Here is an 18,564-nt window from a genome sequence, read left to right as displayed (position 1 = left end):
GAAATGGGACCGTGAGTGCTGTCCTTTTTTAGCAGTAGATATTTAAAGTAAACAAAGATGCCGTTCTTTCAGAAAAATACAAGCTTTGTTTCATCTGCAAATTTACATTTGTGGGAAACGTCTTCATCCGGGTATGACCCGCCTGTGACTGGCCGGTCACGTGACTAACCCGGAAGCGCGACGATGGAGAAAAGCTAAGAAAGTGCGTCGCTTTCTAACATATTTCTTCGCTATATCCAGTCAAGTAAATCTTTACCAATCTGTATATACTAACAAGCAGCGCGCCCCTTAGTTCAAGTGAAGCAATGGAATTAAACTATCGTGTGTGTGTGTCATCATTGAGTGGCTCGTCTGCTAGTTGCTAGCTTAGCCGTGTTAGCATCGAACCACAATCGAGAACAAACAAGCTAAAACATGACTATTGTATTCGCTTTTTAGATGTCGCTGTTTATCTGTCGGTGTCAAATTGACAGAAGAAATGTTTTCAATGCTGGCCTTGTGATCGTAGAGGTTGATACAAGTAAAATCGAGTGGCCGTTTCACGTACTTATGTATGTTTATCTTAAGGTGTGCACTTGAATAAGAGCCTCGTTTCTTCTCTTCAAAAGGTGTGTTTGTGTAGGTCCTGCTCTGGCAGCGGCTTGCTCTTCGCCTACTGTGCTTTTTTTGTCTAATGGCAGCGGTTTGGCAGCAGGTTTTGGCAGTGGACGCAAGGTGAGACCAGCGGTACATTTTGGTAGTCATCAAACAACTCATCCTATGGAAAAATATTCCATACCCTTCATATTCAACTTATCCACTCCACACACTTGGTGTAAACACTTTTAATAAGTGTAGCTCTCTGTAATTCAATTTTGCCTCATCACACATCTGCAAAATAATTGTGCTTAAAACAAATGATACTCTTGCAATTGATCCATATAGGCTTTTGTTTAGGCTGTATAGGCATGCTTTAAGTTTTTCTGTCAGATACTCACAATTCATTTGCAGACATGTGCAACAGAATTCTAGATATTGTACTGTAATCTGAGACAGCTACAATTAGTTTGTGACTATTATTTAACTGGTTCTTTTATCACAAACAAGATATTTAGGTTGAATTGCCTAACATGTTTCGGCTTGTACTTCCGCCTAGTCATCATTCACATTAGATTTGCAGTTTTCTACAGCTATCTCTCCTTTATCAGATATAAATAACTGGAAAACTACTGTTTGACTGTTGGATATGTATATATTAATTTGTGAAACTGAGGCAGTATGTGCACTAGTTGACACTTATGTGCTAGTAATACTACTAGTGGCATTTTAAAAATCTGTGTCAATATCTGACTCCATAACTATAGAATTTCGGAGGCAAAACAATTATTGGGAATTTAGGTACAAATACCATGGTCCAAGATGCTACGAGTACATGACACAAGCCTACCAATTGGGCCTAGTAGTGTAGCTTACAAATGAGACAGGGAAGCCAAAAGTAAGTGGCACTCGCACTATTAGTGAGAGACAGAGACATTCTACTTGTGTGTAAAATGAGTGTGCTAGTACACAGAGCTTAAGATGGATATGAAGAATATAGAGTACTTGCTGAAATGGCTTTCCATTACTCATTACTCATTCATCACCTTTTTTGCCCTGCCCCAGGTACAATGCTTACCGCACGCCCACCTTCCCACAGTTCCGAACTCAGTACATCCGCCGCCGCAGCCAGCTACTCCGAGAGAACGCCAAGTGCGGCTTTGAGCCGGGGCTGCGCAGGCAGTATCTGAGGCTGCGTAGTCAGTTGCTGGCTCTACGCTACGGGCCGCTGTCCGAGCAGAGTAGCTTCAGAGCTAGCAGTGTGCGCAGTTCCCGCACCACACTGGACCGCATGGAGGTCAGAACTCTTCTTGAACAATTGACTTCTTCTTGACTTACCTAACAGCGCCAGTCAATCAGCACAGCTCAATACCACAGTTGCTGTTAATAACCACACCCAGCCTTGGTCAGACAGCAGTTATCATAATGTCAGAGTCTGAAGTGGCCTCTTCCCAATTTTACAGGCAGGAAAATCGGAGCCAAAAAGCTTACAAGGCACACATTCAACACGGTTAGGGCTGCGCGTGTAATTTGCTCGAAGGTACAGTAAAAATATCGACCCTACTGGCCACCTGTGGTAATGCACGTTGATCATGTCTGTCACCCTCGCTACGCACTGCTCAGTGTGACAGAAATGCTTAAATTGTTTGTCAAGGCCCGAGAAAAAGTGAACGAAAAGACACTCTGTCAAGATCAGTTTATTCCATTCAATTCTGTAATGTTATATAATACAGTGATACTTTTCTCATGAATTTGGATGGTTAATATTTCTTTGACATCTACGAAACCGTGAGCTTGCTCACAGACCAAAATAGGCTTGTAAGTCAAGCTACTGTTGTTATGTGATTTTGGTGTTTTAGTGCTGTTGTGCACTTGTAATGAATCAAAACTGGTTAAAAAAAAAAAAAAAAAAATCTTATTTGCAGTCTGGCAACTCTTGTCTCCCTTTCCTTTCATCATGAGCAGGACTTTGAGGAGGACCCCCGCACCCAAGGGGCTCGTGGCCACCGGCGGTCCATCAGTAGAGGCTCTTACCAGCTGCAGGCCCAGATGAACAGAGCTGTCTACGACGAAAGGTATTTCCCCCTAATATTGTGATTGCAATTTGGAAATTGCATTTGATCTTATTGTGATCCTGCTAATGCAGCTAATCCTTCAGTTGTCCCCTCAGCAAGGATTGATAATTGCCTCTTGGTTGTTGACTTTGATTGCAGTGCAAATAGACTAATGTGTTACACGATGCTGTACTGACAACCCAGTTGTAAACCAGTTGTCGTTGGACTCTGCAGGCCTCCGGGCAGTTTGGTACCAACCTCGGTGGCAGAAGCGAGTCGAGCCATGGCTGGGGACACGACTTTGAGTGAAAATTACGCCTTTGCTGGAATGCACCACATATTTGACCAACATGTGGATTCTGCAGGTAGGCACATTTTGTTGGTTATGTAATAGGTGTTTCGTCTTGAGCCAGGGTTAGCCGATATACTGTATCTTAATTTTTCTTTTTTTACCATAACATTTTTTTTTTTTTTTACTTTTTAGATTTTTTTTTCCTCCTTTGCAAAATGCTTTATTTCACCTGAAACTAAAAGTGTAACGATCAATCGTCATCTAATCGATTATTAAATTAATTGACAGGTAGTTTGTTAATGGATAGAAAATAGTAATGGATATTCTATTTACAGATAATGTCAAAATAAGTGGATTTTCGTAAATGGTTCAACATGTGGCAAAATCTTTTTTTTTTTTTTTGTCTTTGACCGTGTGCAGCTTGCTTGAGTCCTTGTTGCCTGTCAACGGGTTTCTTTTTTTCCCATAAGTAAAAATTTTTTTCGCAATGTTCTCTGTTTCATGGTTGACGTCTCTGGCCTCCTGTGTCTTCCTGAGCCACGCACAAAGCAGTACATCTCCCCGTTAGCTGCGTGTCTCCCTTTTAAATGTTGATAAAGTTGGTTGCAACACCCTTTGAAGATACTTTGCAGCAGACTACTTTTTTGCTCACTGCCTGGCGCTGCAAACCTAAGCCAATTCCAAATGACTAACCAAATGTGAACTCGCGCCTCTATTTTTGTCCATTATACTGTGCAAGCTATAAACTAAAACGGGCCTGACCAAAACCTTACGTTGAACAAGAGCATCCTCTCATTCCGTCATCCTGCCTCATTGCAGTACCACGATTGCAGTTTGCCAACGACGACAAGCACCTCCTGGCTTGCTGCTCGCTGGACGGCACCCTGTCCATCATGACCCTGTCCCCGCCTCCGCCCACCGTCAAGGTGATTCTGAAAGGCCACGGAGGCCCCGTCACAGACTTTGCTTGGTCCCTCAGCAACGATGTCATTGTGTCGACGTCGCTCGACGGGACCCTGCGGATCTGGAACACCGAGGACGGCCGGTGCATCCGAGAAGTCCAAGACCCGGAATCCAGCGAGCTACTCTGCTGCACTTTCCAGCCGATGAATAACAACCTTACTGTTGTGAGTCTTAATTTGATACACGATTGCTTTGTCTCATCCAGTTAGTGAAATGGTTATCTTGGTTTTCTCACAATCTCCTCTTCTTGCACATCCACTGTTTTGTATACTGTAGAGGTGCAACAATCGATCCACGAGTAGACAGCTAATCTGTTATCACATTAATTGACAACACTTTTGATTACCAATTTAATAATTTACAGAGTTTAACTTTCATAGGATTTGTTTGAATCCCGAATTTTTGTTGCAGTTAATCACAAAAAAAAACAGTTGTCATGGTGTTGGTGCGTGGAGAGCCAAGCATTTTCTTAGGAGGCACTTAACGATAAAAATTAAAGAACTACTGCTCTAGGGATATTGCACCCCACTCGCCGCGTGTTGTACAATAGCATAATTAACTCTGCAAGCAAGATGAGAGGGAGGATTACCCTTATGTGCATTATTTTTTATTTATTTTTTGCTGTGTAAACTATCAGGATTGTATCCTGGCTTGTTTTTAACAGGTGGGCAACAGTAAGCATCATCTGCAGGTGGTAAACATCTCCACGGGCAAGAAGGTGAAGGGTGGCTCCAGCAAGCTCACTGGCCGCGTGCTGTCACTGTCCTTTGACTCTCCAGGGAGGATTCTCTGGGCGGGTGACGACAGAGGCAGCATCTTTTCCTTCCTCTTCGACATGGCCACAGGTACTGTCGCAGCTGTTGTCATCATCTCAGAGGACCAGCTAGAGTTTGACCTCTTTTGTGGAAATGTAAAAAATATACTACTGGCCCCTTGTGGCTTAGAGGGTCTTTAATGACTCAAAAATGGGTTAAGGTTGTCTTGAGTGAAGAAAGCAGTTAACCACCGCCTGTGTCAATTCTTGTGTTGACCATTTGTTTATCCACACCATCTCTTCCTCGACCGCCCCGACGCAGGGAAGCTGACCAAAGCGAAGCGTCTGGTGGTGAGCGAAGGCAGCTCCATCTGCAGCATTTCTGCTCGCTCGTGGATCAGCCGAGAGGCACGAGACCCCTCCTTGCTGGTCAATGCCTGCGTCAATAAGCTGCTGCTCTACAGGTCTGTTTGCTTAGCGCACGCACACACACAAGCATCATGTAACACTGCCTTTCATTGTTTTTGATCTCATAACCCGTGTCACGTTTTCAGGGTTATGGACAACGAAGGTGGGCTGCAGCTGAAGAGAAGCTTTCCCATCCAGCATGGCTCAGAGCTCGTTCACAGCATCTTCTGCCCTCTCATGTCTTTCAGACAAGGCGCCTGTGTCGGTAAGTTGACCTGCATTTCAGTACTTTCCAAACCTTTTTGTTTGTATGATTTTTATTTGTTAATTTTATTTCTTAATTGTGATCTAATATTCAGCACTTGTCATCCAATTTTTTTAATATTGTTTTTGATACTATATCTTTTTATTGCTTTTGTTATTTTGTTTTTGTTAGCACAACTTGAGTGCTACAAAAACAAAACTGCGTCATACAAACAACATCAAAAGGGTGGAATCATTTTGTGTACTACTAGAGTATGCCAACTGCAGTTGCAATTGATGCACATACTTAACCAAATGGAGGTTGTTTGTGGAAGCTATCTGACAGAAAGTATACCTTTTGTAAAGTCTGAGCTCTGCCTTCGCCCTCTCTGCTATCATTAACAATGGGTTCAAATTTGACGTTTTCTTGCCACTCCAGTTTGTGCGCTCATTACGCCCAGTTTCCTTATCTGCTTACCGTCGACACAGAGACGGTATCACGCATCTTGACCGATCATATGTGGCTTTAACAGAAGAAAGGCAACAAAGAGCAAATTGGCTCTGGTTGTTTATTTTAAACACGTGACCTGTTCTTACCCTCTTGCTCCAAATAAAAGGCGAAGTGTGCTTGCTTCAAGCCATGAGTCACTCCCAGTTGTCCCATGTTTAAAGTAAAAGCCAACACACAGATGAAAGCAAATGAAATTGTTTATTGAAACACCAAAATATTCATCAAATCAGTTAAGTAATCATTTATCGGTTAATAAGAAAAGTCAGAAAACGTAATGCTAACATAAATAATTAAAATTTGCACAGTGAAATGAACCTTCAGTTAGCTTTAATGCCTCTTACACGTGGAGCAGCAATACAAACAGAGCTCACAACAGCACTCTGCGGCAAATGGCGACATTTTTTGTCGACAGTGACGGGAAGTGAGGATGCCTGCGTGTACTTCTTTGACGTGGAACGTAACACCAAGGCCATCGTCAACAAGTTGCAAGGTCACGGCGGCCCCGTGCTCGACGTTAGCTTCAACTGCGATGAGAGTCTGCTGGCCTCCGCTGACTCCACGGGCATGGTGATCATCTGGCGGCGGGAGCAAAAGTAACGCAAGAACAGGCTTCAAAGTGGCCAATCCCAAAAAAAACGCTGCTGTTCCCTCACCGCCTGTGGATGTCTTTTCACTGTAACGAGCTGCTTTTAGATTCTGAAGTCATTCTCGTCACTTTGCTGTGTAGGAGGTGTTTTGGAAAAGTCAGGTGTGCATCGTCATTGTGTGCAAGTGAGCTTTTCTGTCTCCTGATGTTTCTTCCCTGTGGTGTCTACAGAAACATTCCCAACACTGTCAGTCTCACTGCTGTAGTTATGGTATACATGCAATACGTGGAATCAAAAGGCCTTTTTTGCTTTTCAGATGTGCTCTGCCCTATTTGGATTTGAGAGCATGAGCATTATGCATGTTTTAAGTTTCTTTGTGCTTATTTGTGTATTTATTGCAGATGCTTATGGATCAAGTTAATACCCATGCAAAAATAAACGACTGCAACTGACTGACTTGACTCGACTTGTTTGTGAATCTTCTGCACTGTCAATACGAAACAATGTTCTCTTTGTGAATATCCATCCATCTACGGCTCGGCTCGCATGGGGGCTAACCCCAGCCCCTCCTTTTCCGGTATAAGCCCCTCCCCTTCCAGTTTAGACCTCGCCCCTCCCCTTGGGTTGGTCGTTCTGATTATATTTAGTAGTAAATCTGAGATTTACTTTGAGGCAACCAAACACCCTCATGCTGACATTTTAGCCACTACTTTATGACCCCCTAAACAAACAAATGCCGATCCTGTATGAACCGGTTTCTTAACTGATGATTAACTAGAATGACACCATATTAAAAGCAAAACAAAAATTGTCAGTATAACGACTCGTATCACGAACAACTCCCAAGTCAGGTCCCAAGGAACCATTGTACTCCTTTCAGGGTGTTGTTTGTGCAACCATCCTGCAGGTACAGATGTCATATTTGTTGCCTTGCTCGTTGCATTTCCCATAAAGTGTGCCCCACAGCAGCCTGGGCGTCTGGCCTCACAGACAGCAAAAAAAAAAAGAAAATGCATCAAAAGTAGAGTCTTTATTGACGAGTGGGCAAAATAACCACCTCAGCTCAACTGTACAGTTTACACAAGATCACCTCGCAAAGCAATGCTTGATGTAAAAATCACAGACCTCATTTCACTTTTTGCTTGGACGTTCCATATCAACATCTGTACAAGTTAGCCCCGCCCCTCCCCACCCCACGTTCAAGATTGACCGCACAGGTCAAACATTTGCATGGCGCAAATCTCAAATTGGAGACTCAGCAACTTGACTTGCAGCGGGACTATCCGGCTCGGAAACTTTGATCCGGACTCTCAAATGGGAGGGAAACATGAGCAGGCTCGCAAACATTCAGTGTTCGCTCTTCCACATTGACTCCCACTGCGTTTCGTCATTCATAGTTACTTGAAAAACATTTCCCAACATCACAAATCTGCAAATATTTGCATATTTGGAATACAATGTACATCACCATTAGCAATTTCAAGTGGACTGTTTCCTCTCATTTTAAGATTCACCCATAGTTTTGCATTTTTGTTATACTTACATTAGAGGGGAGCTAAACCCAAGATGTCAGTTGTGTTTTGAACGTGTGTATCTTATTGATAAGCTGCTGTTCACATAAGTCTAGTTTAAAACATTGCAGCTAGTCACTTAGGGGTCGCCTTGCTTTTTTATTGTCACAAGTGAGAATTTGTAAGAATGTGACATTCCCGCATATTGTGCAATTTTTTTTTTTTACTGACAAAACATACTTGGTAAATGTTCAGCAACGACAAGCTACACATGGTTGCTGTCGGCCATTAGCCGAATCTAGTTTAAACTTTTACGCTGACACACTTCAAATTCCTACTGAAGCTCGTATGTCACTGAGCGGTGAAGGTTTGCGAGTATTTGCACACATGGCAATTTTTTTTTTTGTCAGCGTTTGTTTAAGATTGCAAAGATGTTTGCCAGACATTCACAAAACAGCTTTAATGGTCGCAAACTGTATTTCTTGTTTTGATATGTTGACTTTGCCTTGCTGCAAGCCATTTTGAATGAAACAGGTGTACTCAAATGTATCAAACCTAATTACTTTCACTTATTATTGAAAAAAAATCCAAGTTCTCAAGTGTGAGAAATGAGGCAAAGTTTTACAACAATTCTCACTGGTTTGTTATCAAGCACTTTTCTCACTTTTAATTGGTTTATTATGTGTAAAAATAAAACAGCTTCAGTACGGCTCATTCTGTTTTCACCCAACATGGCGCCCTCCCCCCCTTACGTTGATTAATTATCTAGTTCATTCTCACTGCAATATGAATCAGAGGGTCCTACCTTGTTTTGACAAGTGCTGGCGCCATCATGGCATTTTTGCTTTTAAATTTATTTGGGTTTAGTTTCCTTTTAATGTTAAATATCTGATGTTGTTTATGGTATTGGAATCCATTTTGAAGACACATTTTCATTTGATGGCTTGTTTCATACGCAAGCCACACTATTACAGTTCTTTTTGACTTTTTTTTTTATAAATAAACATCATTTAGCTCTCTCACATTTTCTGACTGTGTTGTTGGTACAAGGCCTGGTACACACACAAAGACAATCATGATTTGGCTTCTACTCAACCTAACAAAATAATCCTTTAAGAGTATCCTGTGGTTTGAGTGTGTTAAGAGTGAATTTGTCCCAATTATTGGGTCCAAAATGGTTTGGTGTACCAACCTTTAATATTAATAAACATGTTAAAGATTTACAACTGAAAGTCTTAATTTTTGAGGGGAGAAATTGTGACTTGTTATCGGCGTGTGTCGGGTCGGTTGATAAACAATGATTTTAAAAACAAATCTTTACGTGTGTTCCAGGCCTAAGTATGACACAGCAGGAGTTTTAACATGGCAACATCAGAGCAGGCTTATCCTCACACACCTACGCAAAAATGAGATATAAAAACACACACAAGCAGGAATTAACGTTCCTGTACAGCCTTTACAATATGAAATCAAGTCATATTTCAAAATAGGGTCATCTGCTTAACATGTATTGTTTACAAATAAAGAAAAACAGGCATTTTTTTTTCTTATGATACAAAGAAATGTAACGTACCCTAAATGAAGTCCAAAAAAAAACCTCAAGCATGTTAGGGTTCATAACCGCTATTAAAACGCTTTCTTCGATATCAAAGAGTCTCCTTCCATTAGCACAAATCGGAGTCCCGAAGTGGTCGCTCCATCACTCAAACTCTCCAAATTCTTTTTGCTGTCTTTCAAGTCTTTAATGTTCCAATCAACACATTTTATCCGGTAGTCCTAATGCTCAGTTTTGTGCCTTGAGTGACACAGACACTGATGTGTGTCGCGCTGAAGTAAGGCAACATGATATTAAAAATGGCATCGGTCTCACTTTTCCGGGCTGAGCTTACCTATTAATCCATCACGAGGCAATCGAGTTTGGCTGAGCGGGTTTCTTGCGCCCGTCCAAAAACCTCTGGCACAAATATCGACATTCTTTGTTGAAATGGCACTGTGCCTGCACTGGTTGGCTCCAAAGCACATTCTCCGGGCGGGTGCGATCACATGATGCAGTAGGCCTCATCCTGGGGCAGGTGTTGTTTAGTCCTCCAATAGGTGGGCAGGTGGGCTCGCAGCACTTTTCTCAGATCTTCGTTGAGCAGGAGACAGAAGATGGGGTTGACTCCGGCCTGGGCGAAGCTCATCCACACGGTGACGGAGAGGTACTTGTGAGGGATGCTGCACGACTTGACGAACACCCTCCAGAAGCACGTCACGATATAGGGAGCCCACAGGACCAAGAAGAGCAGGGTGATGGTGTAGAACATGCGGCCCAGCCTCCTCTCGGACCTCACCTCGTCCATCCCCAGCAGGCGCCGGTGTTGATTGTGTAGGTTCTGCCTGATACCCAGCAGAGTGGGCGGCATGGGGCCCCGGCCGAACCCGGCGATCCAGTTCGCCGCCGCCTGGCCGGTGGCACCGGGACCGTGGAAAGTCCAGTTCTGGCTGATGGCCGGCACCAGCTGGACCGGTTTCATCTTGCGGTGCCTGTACTCGAAGAGCAGCAGTTTGGCGTAGAAGCCGTGCGTGGCCAGAACCACCACGGCCAGCATGAGCATGAAGCCCAGGGTGTCGTTGGTCTTCAGGTAGCGGTGTTCAAAAATGCACTGGTCCTCGTCCCGGATGAACTTGTACGTCCCCACGTCGAAGACGGGCGGGAAGGCCATGGCCACCGCCAGAGTCCACACCATGCAAATGATAGCGGCGCAGGTCCAGATCGTCATGCGCTTGGCGTAGAACCTGTGGTGGGCGATGGCAAGGTAGCGGGTGACGGCCACGCAGAAGAGCATAAAGGCAGCGTGGAAACAAAAGAGCACGGCCATGAACGCCACTACTTTGCAGCTCAAGGCGCTGTAAGTCCACGCCGAGCCGTTGTGGACCGACACCAGGACGAAAGGGAAGCAGGCGGCCGAGCGCACTGCGTCGGCCAGGCACAGATCCAGCAGGAAGAAATACGGCGCCTTGTGAAGTGTCCGGTCTCGGAGGACCAGCAGAGAGACCAAAAGGTTGCCCGCCAGGCTAATGCAGATGATCAAGCCTAAGAAAACAAGTTTGAAGTACGCAGATACGTCTGAGGCCGAGATTGCTCCTCCCCCGCCACTGCCGCCGTGGCTGCTGCTGCTGCCTCCTCGGGCCGAGCCGCTCTGCGAGGCCAGCCCGGCCAGCAAGCTGCCGGGTCCGTCCATGGCGAAGCTCTGGTTGGCCATTCTGTCGGCCTCCCGCCTGCGCTCGGGCGTGCCTTCTGCCTGCCTGCCTATAAGCTCCACTGATCCTCTTACGGCCGTTGTCTGCTTTACAAGGAGAGGCCTTTTCTACACGTCACCTCTCCTCTTTTGTCCACAAGCTCGCCACCTGTGAACACAGACGCACATTTTCATGAAGGGCTGTGTGCGCCCTTTCGCCATCCCCCCCCCCACCTTCCTCCTCCCTCGGCGAGAGACGGAGGACCGCCATGGAAATCTTCCCCGTTCCTCTTAAGGCTGGGATCAGATCAGCAGCTCGACAGCATGCCAGCTTCTCGGCTCTCTCAGTAATTACCTATCCCGTTGCTAAGATACAACAGCTCGCATACTTTGTGCAAGTGTGGGTGTTTGAGTGAATGCACGGGGGTGTAGGGGTGGTGGTGGTGGTGGTGGTGGGGGGGGGGGGGTTGTCGAAGAGACTGGGCATGTCCAACAAACCAAACTGTATGCTTTGTATGTCAGTGGAGGACATCCACTCCCCAACCCCCCATCGCCACCGCACCCCTTTCTGCACCACACATAAATGTGAGTGTAATTATCACGGCAGGGGAGACATTTTCATCAAATGTGCTAGTCAAGGTGGGTCTTTCTTGTCAATGTAGGCCACGCACACAAGCACTAAGCTCATGTTGATCACACAAATAGCCCTTTGCCACCTCGACTAATATATTACAGGAAGGAGCAAGAGGCCTGCCCGGCCAGGCCTTGTGGATGGGCTGGAAAACACAAACAGGTGTCACGGTCCCCTCTAGCTGTGTGCATGTGTGTACGTGTGTGCGTGGAATCAGTTTCAACCTACCTTTCATTTCCTCGTTTTGCAAAAGAAACCCCCAAAAATGGAGAGAAAAAAAGAGGCAGTCGCTTTGTCTCACCGTCGCTTGCACGGAGAGAAAAAGAAGCGCACACAATGAAGCTTCATGCTCGTGTTGTGCACAACACCTGTTATGCATAAATCCATCCAAAGAGACAATTGGGAAACATATGATCAACACGAGACACCCCACTTCCCCCCACTGAAGACTCCGCATCTGATCAGACAAGCCGAAAATGATGGAGATGCTGAGCCCTCATTTCACGCGATGGCAAAGGAAAAAAAAGGGGGAAAAAAATTCCAAACCAGACATATAAATCCACGCGTTTGGTTTCGAGCATCAGTCGTGTAAACAGAGTCCGTGCTGCATCACGTCGAAGGTGGCTCTCCAGAGGACGAACGGGGAGGGGAAAAAAGATCTTGTTGCGTTCATTTATCCAAATGATGTCAGATTTTCAATGCTAAGGATAAAAAAGCCACCCACAGACGGTGGAAAACGGCCGCGCGGCCCCTCGGAATGGTTTTGACGTGGATTTGGGCGACTGGCACCGGAACAATCAGTCCACACACACGAGCGCCTCCATAAATCTCTTTCTCCATCTTTCAGTGGGGGTGAGGAAAAAAAAAAAAAAAAGGAAATAACGATAGATTTCCTTGCAACACTTCAAATGCAGTCTTTGTTTTGCTGTCCAACGAAGGTGGACGGCTGCATGGGAAGAGTCCGATTGGAATAAAAAAGAAAACCCTCCATGACACCGTCAAAAGCAAATAGATTCACAGCGCCGGCGATGTCGAAATGACGAAGCTGGACGGTGGGGACAAAACAAATAAATCAAACAGGGGGAAAAAAAGAAGGCGAAGAGAAGAAGAAGAAGCGGATGGATTGAGCGAATTATTCCCGAATAATCCCAATTATGGCTGCTCGCTCGGACGCAGCTCGTATATTTGCGGAATCACTCGGTTCTGTTCGTGGAGTGGGGAGACCGGGAGGGGAGGGGGTGGGGGCGGATGGGCTGGGTACTGTGAATACGTCGAACAACCCGCTTGCTTATTCGCGGTTGACGTATTCGCAGATTTTCGTGGCAACCTCTCAATAACTGTCTGTGAGACAAATTTCACGGTTTATACATATGTTTCACTGTAAGGGAATTTTGTGATTCGTTTCGAAATATATTAAACATAAGATTAGGGGAAATTTTTCATTCAAATGTTCATTTGGTCAATATTGTAATCATGATTATTAATAATAATTATTCATCATGCTAGGAAAAACATCTGTATTGTAAACAGTTTTTTAATGCACGATGAAACATGCAATAAGAATTAATTATATATAACAATATATAAAAAATAAAATTTACCAAATAATTTAAAATTTACTTCAGCCTATATTTCATTTTTTTTTTTGTTCAGACAAGTAGAAATACAATTTTTAAGTGTTATCTAGCCTTGGGCTCTGCAGAAGACTGTAGAATCAGTCGAAACTGTGGGCAGCAGGTAACACCTAAAAATTCTATTTCTACTTGTCTGAGCAAAAGAATTTGAAATATATGATCACGGAGACATGATGAATCTCATCAAAATTACTTCAGCCTAACTTAATAAATATAGTATTTTTTTTAACATCACTTGCCCTACATCTGAAGCAAATCTAGACAACAAATATTGAGTCCTAACTCAACATGATGCTTCCAATCTCCAGGTTTTGTTGTGCTTTCTTCTTGACTCACTCACCACAGTCTACCGAGTGACGTAACCCCCCTCCCACACACGCACACACGCACACGCACACACACACACACACACACACACACACGCACACACGCACACACACTTGAGGAAGCCCTAACAAGGCGTTCTCCCCCAGGTGGTTGGCTGACTCCTGATCGAAAAAGTGAGATACGCAGCCGGGCCACCGACTATGAGTGTTTTTTTAATCGTGGTTAGAAAAATTGTGACCTTGATAAAAATTAATTTTGCACCCCTAATTGTAAAACCATGATAACAATTCCATTAATTGAGCAGCCCGAGTCATGAGCTTCACCTGCCACTGAGTGTGGTCGTAAACTGTTTGTTTTTGCAGTCATCTGGCGTGGCTTTTGAACAACCACCCTGCATACCAACAGGTTGTTCCCCTGCGTGTTGGCAAAACAGCTTGTTAGCAATAGCAGTTGTGGCTTGAACACTGCAACCCCTTTGCAAAATTAATACAGTTTGTGGGGCCTTATGTGGCCGCTGGCTCTGCATAACAATCTTGCCTGAAACCATCATTTGCATTCACTGAACAGGAATTTAAATTGATTTTGTTCAAAAATAATATATTTGCACATAGAAGAGGGTAGAAGAGTAAAGAAAATTGATGCATTTCCGATTTCATGTCCTTGACAGTATCGTGTGACGTCTAGGGAGCTTTGTCCTATTAGATGATATGCAACCAACTCCCATTGGCATGACACCGCAGCTTCAGAGAAACACATGAGCCTTGCACGCACGTTGTTGTCTATTTGCACATCAAGCAAAGTTGAACGCTCTCTGGAGGCCACTCGCTAAAAGCACCAATGTAACTTTAATGCTGCCAGACTCGCTGAAATGCTCTTGCTGTGCTGCGTTGCTATGAAAAGGTTTGAAAGACAGTTTCTATGTGGGTGGAAAGAATGGAACTGCATAGAACTTGAAGGTACTGCAAAACTTCGATCGCTTCCAAAATGTGTACTTTAGCGGTAATGTTTCTTTTTAAATGTAAAAAGATGTAATGTGAAGACAATAGACTTTTTTTTTTTCAAGGATTTTAGCTCATGCTTTTTTCCAGGAAACAGTCAGTCTTGAAGAGTGAAGTGTTAACAATTAATATAGCAATACTCACCATCATACAGTATCATCCTAATCCTTTGCAAACAACGACTAATATTACAAAAATGTTGTTTTTTGAGGAGTCTGAAACGGATTAATGGCATTTCCATCCATTTCAATAGGGAAACATTATTTGAGAAATGGATGTGGTGAGTTATGAGTATGGTCATGGAACAGAATATATTCAAAGCACTGAATCCAACCTATTCTTAATTTTTATGATGTTATCTTTTTGTAAGCATAAGCACTTCCAGGACTTTGCTTGGAGAAGCAACAATTCTTGCTCCATTTGCGTCCATTTGGACGAAAGGCAGCAACTCTCTTCATTGGAGGCGTTCAGCTGGTACAAAGGCCAAATGAGTCTGAGGTTTCAGGAGACATTGAAGGCAATCATCCACCTGCGCCATCAACAGATGGAGGCTCTTGGTCAGAGGGAGCAGATGGATGAGGTGCAATCTGTCAACATGCAACAGTGAAACCACAGTGACAGCGAGCGCAAGAGAAAAACAAAGGCCAGTGATTTATGTTGCACATTAGAGGAAAAAGGTTTTACCGCATACTAATACTTTTCGGGCTGAACAGACATTGCAATTGCATGGCAGGTTTTGAAACCTTAAATTAAGCAAAATTGGCCCTTTCAATAATATTAGACACAGTATATGAAAAAAAAAGGGTCATCAGGACCAGCAAGAACTTCTCTGCTGGCCTCAGCAGCATTGATCTACATTTTAAATCAAAATTCTTTAAATGTATTCAATAAAATTGTAATATATTGGAATACAATGGCATAGAATGGGACAGAGTGATTATGGGGAAATTCTAATTTAATTCATTAAATTAAAAACTATTTATTCAACGACTACAACTCAACCTTAAATGTAACTTGGGAGACCAACCAGAAAATAAGTTAGTAATTACTAGCCATTGTACCAAAGGTAATAGCTAAAAATATACATGTCTATAATTAACTGTGGAAAGCTTAAAATAGCATGATACAGTTTCTTGTAGCAGTGACGTTTCCAAAACCAAATACATGTTGTATTTAAATATACACTGTGTGCAATCGCTTTTGATGTGTGTTTTGTTTGACAGTAAATGACAACTGATAGACATCTTGAAGTGAAATCAGGGAGATCAAATGCACGTACTGGTTAGCACGTCCACCTTACAGTTCAGAGGTCGATTCATCCCTCCCTATGTGGAGTTTGCATGTTCTCCCCGTGCCTGCGTGGGTTTCCTCAGGGTACTCCGGTTTCCTCTTACATTCCAAAAATATGCATGGTACGCTGATTGACCACAATTGTTCGTAGGTGTAATCGTGAGTGTGAATGATTGCCTGTCTATGTGTGGCCTGCGTTTCACTGGCCACCAGTTCAAGGTCTACTGCCCAAAGCCTGCTACGATAGGCTCCAGTGTACCCGCAAACCTCGTGTGGACAAGCGGCTCAGAAAATGAATGGATGGAATTGATAGTTCATGGCTTGAATATCGTTAGATGGGCACTAAAAAAAGTGTAAGTCCTGGTGGACTATAAAGAATGATTTCATAACACCGCATTTGGCCCTCAAAGTAAATCAACGCTCTGCTTTCAATATGTTAAATGTCCACTAGATGGCATCACGGTGTGATTCTCTATAAGGTCAACGAGAGCACCATGATTCTGCTGCATTTGGAACCTACTAAATCATTTCATACATTGAAATGAAAGTAAATAAACGTCCATTTAAAAGCGGTACCTTTGGTTTGAATGTCTCGGAGTGATACACTTTAATCTGAACTCTTTACTTCTGTTCAAAATGGTGTTTGCATCATTAGCATGGTTTTATCTTGTGGATGTGAATTTCAGCGATGATGGCTTGTATAAGTGAGCGAAGGCAGCCAGCCCTTTGTCACTTGTAATTGACATGATCGATTTCATATGATGACCATCTATTTTTGTCCTGGCTATTATTGGGAATGTTCCGTCAGACAGAGGGCTGCTGTGTCTCGATGAGCTACGACCCCTCGGAAGAGAATGCCGTATTGCTCAGAGTGAAACCCAACCCCCTCGTTGGCCTTGTTTCAGTCGGTAAATTGGCAAGACACAACTGGCAAACCTTCCCTCTAGATAAACTTTTGCAAATTGTACGTGTTGGAGCAGATGGATGGCAGTACTCAAACTTCTACAGGGCTTCATTCAGGGACAGAATTTTTTTTTTGCCAGGTGTCAACTTTGCATCACTGCTCCAATGTCAATTGCTGAGCCAAAGCTAAGGGAATGATATGTTTTGGAATAGTAGAAGCTCTGAGCTGTCAAATGCTGACGGCCTCACTTCTGTCTGAGTGGCACGTACCACGAAATTTGTATTGTGAATTCTGAGACACATTTTTAATATTCAGAATAGTATTGTTTACACCACTCAACTGTGACAAAACCAATTCTAAACGTAAAACTGGTAGATTGACTAAACATAGACTAAGGTAGTTCTAATTTTGATCAATTTACTATTGTTGGCTCGTGAGTGAACGATTCGTTGAAAAGAACGATTTCTTTTCAGTGAACGAAAGTGAACGAATCACTTCCTAAAGTGATTTGTTCTTTTTTCTGTTCATATGACTTTAACCAGTAGGTGTCGGTAATGTGCATTGAAGCTAGTGCCACCTCACCATAAAACAAAACGAAGAAGAAAATGACGTAACTTTCCGTTCATGAGAGAGTCGTGAATTGTAGTTCCCGTTCACCAACTAAGTGGTGAACGAGTCAGTGATTTGCTTTTCCAGTTCATCGCGAGAACGGATGAGCGAGGGAACGAATCCTGACTTTCCCGTTCACGAACGAGTTAATGGGTGAACTGCCTTGCCGTGCATCAACGGATCAGTCAGTGAACGTGTTGCGTCTCCTGGCGTGAACTATGTAAGCCAGAATGTAGATTTACGATTCGCCAAGGAAAGAAAGAACCACTCACTGAAACACCACTTCTTTTATGCACGTTTTCTCCAAGCTAACGGCTAACTTTATTGCATGAAGGGATGCGCCGTTATGCAACAACGGGGAGGTTATGCTTCTCTTTGGGTAATCTTAATTTTATAACACTTGTAGTAGTTTTTAAATAACGTGTATGCATATATACGCCTACATATTGTTATCCAATATATCTACTGCAATTTCACATTAGATTGCCGGTTTGAAATTTACTTTTAATATTATTATTATTATTATTATTTTTAAATAAACATTTATGTGAAAACTTGTCTGGTGTTTTATTCCTTGTTTTTATATTCGCCAATTAAAAGACATTTGGTTAACTGCTTTATATGACAATATGTGTTTTACGTTGTTACGTTGGTGTCACCCAAAATAATAAATGTCGGCATAACGGATTTTTTTCTACCTTTTATTCAAACACAAACACATTCGGTATAATAATACCATTAACTACAATCCAATAAATACAAAATTAAAACATCAATGTCGGCATAACGTGTGTCGGCTGGCATAGCAGCAACGCTGGCTGTCACTCACTCGTGAATCTTGGAATCTTGGAAAACATGTTGGAATGCGGCCCCAAGGACTAGAGCCTGACACCTGTGACCTTTGACCATGATATGTCCCTAATAAAGTGGCCTGTTATTAGGTGCACTTGAAAATGGCGGTGTACCTAATGGTGTGTCCGCGTGATGCCCTCGTTAAGCGCAGCTGCGTGAAAAGTTTTAGCTCCTGTAGAACGTGAAAGTGACCAAAAAC

The 18,564-nt window shown here is 43.3% G+C and overlaps 2 protein-coding genes across 3 annotated transcripts; one reads left to right on the top strand and one right to left on the bottom strand.

The window, feature by feature from the left end:
* The first annotated feature begins 96 nt into the window (after window positions 1-96).
* On the top strand, window positions 97-6,839 carry wdr13 (WD repeat domain 13). Of its 2 annotated transcripts, XM_088368830.1 has the most exons (10): window positions 97-202; window positions 609-714; window positions 1,642-1,873; window positions 2,542-2,651; window positions 2,865-2,995; window positions 3,742-4,049; window positions 4,550-4,730; window positions 4,962-5,103; window positions 5,194-5,312; window positions 6,214-6,838. In XM_088368830.1, the coding sequence occupies exons 2-10, from the start codon at window positions 674-676 to the stop codon at window positions 6,396-6,398; spliced, it is 1,449 nt and encodes a 482-aa protein (XP_088224956.1). In that variant the 5' UTR covers window positions 97-202; window positions 609-673; the 3' UTR covers window positions 6,399-6,838. The 2 variants fall into 2 exon arrangements, with proteins under 2 accessions (XP_088224956.1, XP_088224957.1); XM_088368831.1 differs by lacking the exon at window positions 97-202 and having other exon boundaries at window positions 670-714; window positions 6,214-6,839.
* A 560-nt stretch (window positions 6,840-7,399) lies between these two features.
* On the bottom strand, window positions 7,400-12,945 carry gpr173 (G protein-coupled receptor 173). The gene is made up of 2 exons (XM_088368832.1): window positions 11,980-12,945; window positions 7,400-11,289 (listed from the first exon to the last, which is right to left on the bottom strand). The coding sequence occupies exon 2, from the start codon at window positions 11,142-11,144 to the stop codon at window positions 9,939-9,941; it is 1,206 nt and encodes a 401-aa protein (XP_088224958.1). The 5' UTR covers window positions 11,145-11,289; window positions 11,980-12,945; the 3' UTR covers window positions 7,400-9,938.
* Window positions 12,946-18,564: the final 5,619 nt, after the last annotated feature.

This window comes from Syngnathus floridae, chromosome 2 (genome assembly GCF_059516105.1).
Source record: "Syngnathus floridae isolate MCC-2025c chromosome 2, RoL_Sflo_1.0, whole genome shotgun sequence".
NCBI lineage: Eukaryota > Metazoa > Chordata > Actinopteri > Syngnathiformes > Syngnathidae > Syngnathus > Syngnathus floridae.
The sequence above is the reverse complement of the archived record's forward strand: the minus strand, read 5'-3'. Positions and strand labels throughout refer to the sequence as shown.

Excerpts from the sequence above, each read along its gene's own strand:
- gpr173 (XM_088368832.1), bottom strand. The coding sequence starts at position 11,144 with ATGGCCAACCAGAGCTTCGCCATGGACGGACCCGGCAGCTTGCTGGCC.
- wdr13 (XM_088368831.1), top strand. The coding sequence starts at position 674 with ATGGCAGCGGTTTGGCAGCAGGTTTTGGCAGTGGACGCAAG. Across the intron at positions 2,652-2,864 it reads AGAGCTGTCTACGACGAAAG|GCCTCCGGGCAGTTTGGTAC; the intron begins GTATTTCCCCCT and ends TGGACTCTGCAG. Across the intron at positions 5,313-6,213 it reads CAGACAAGGCGCCTGTGTCG|TGACGGGAAGTGAGGATGCC; the intron begins GTAAGTTGACCT and ends TTTTGTCGACAG.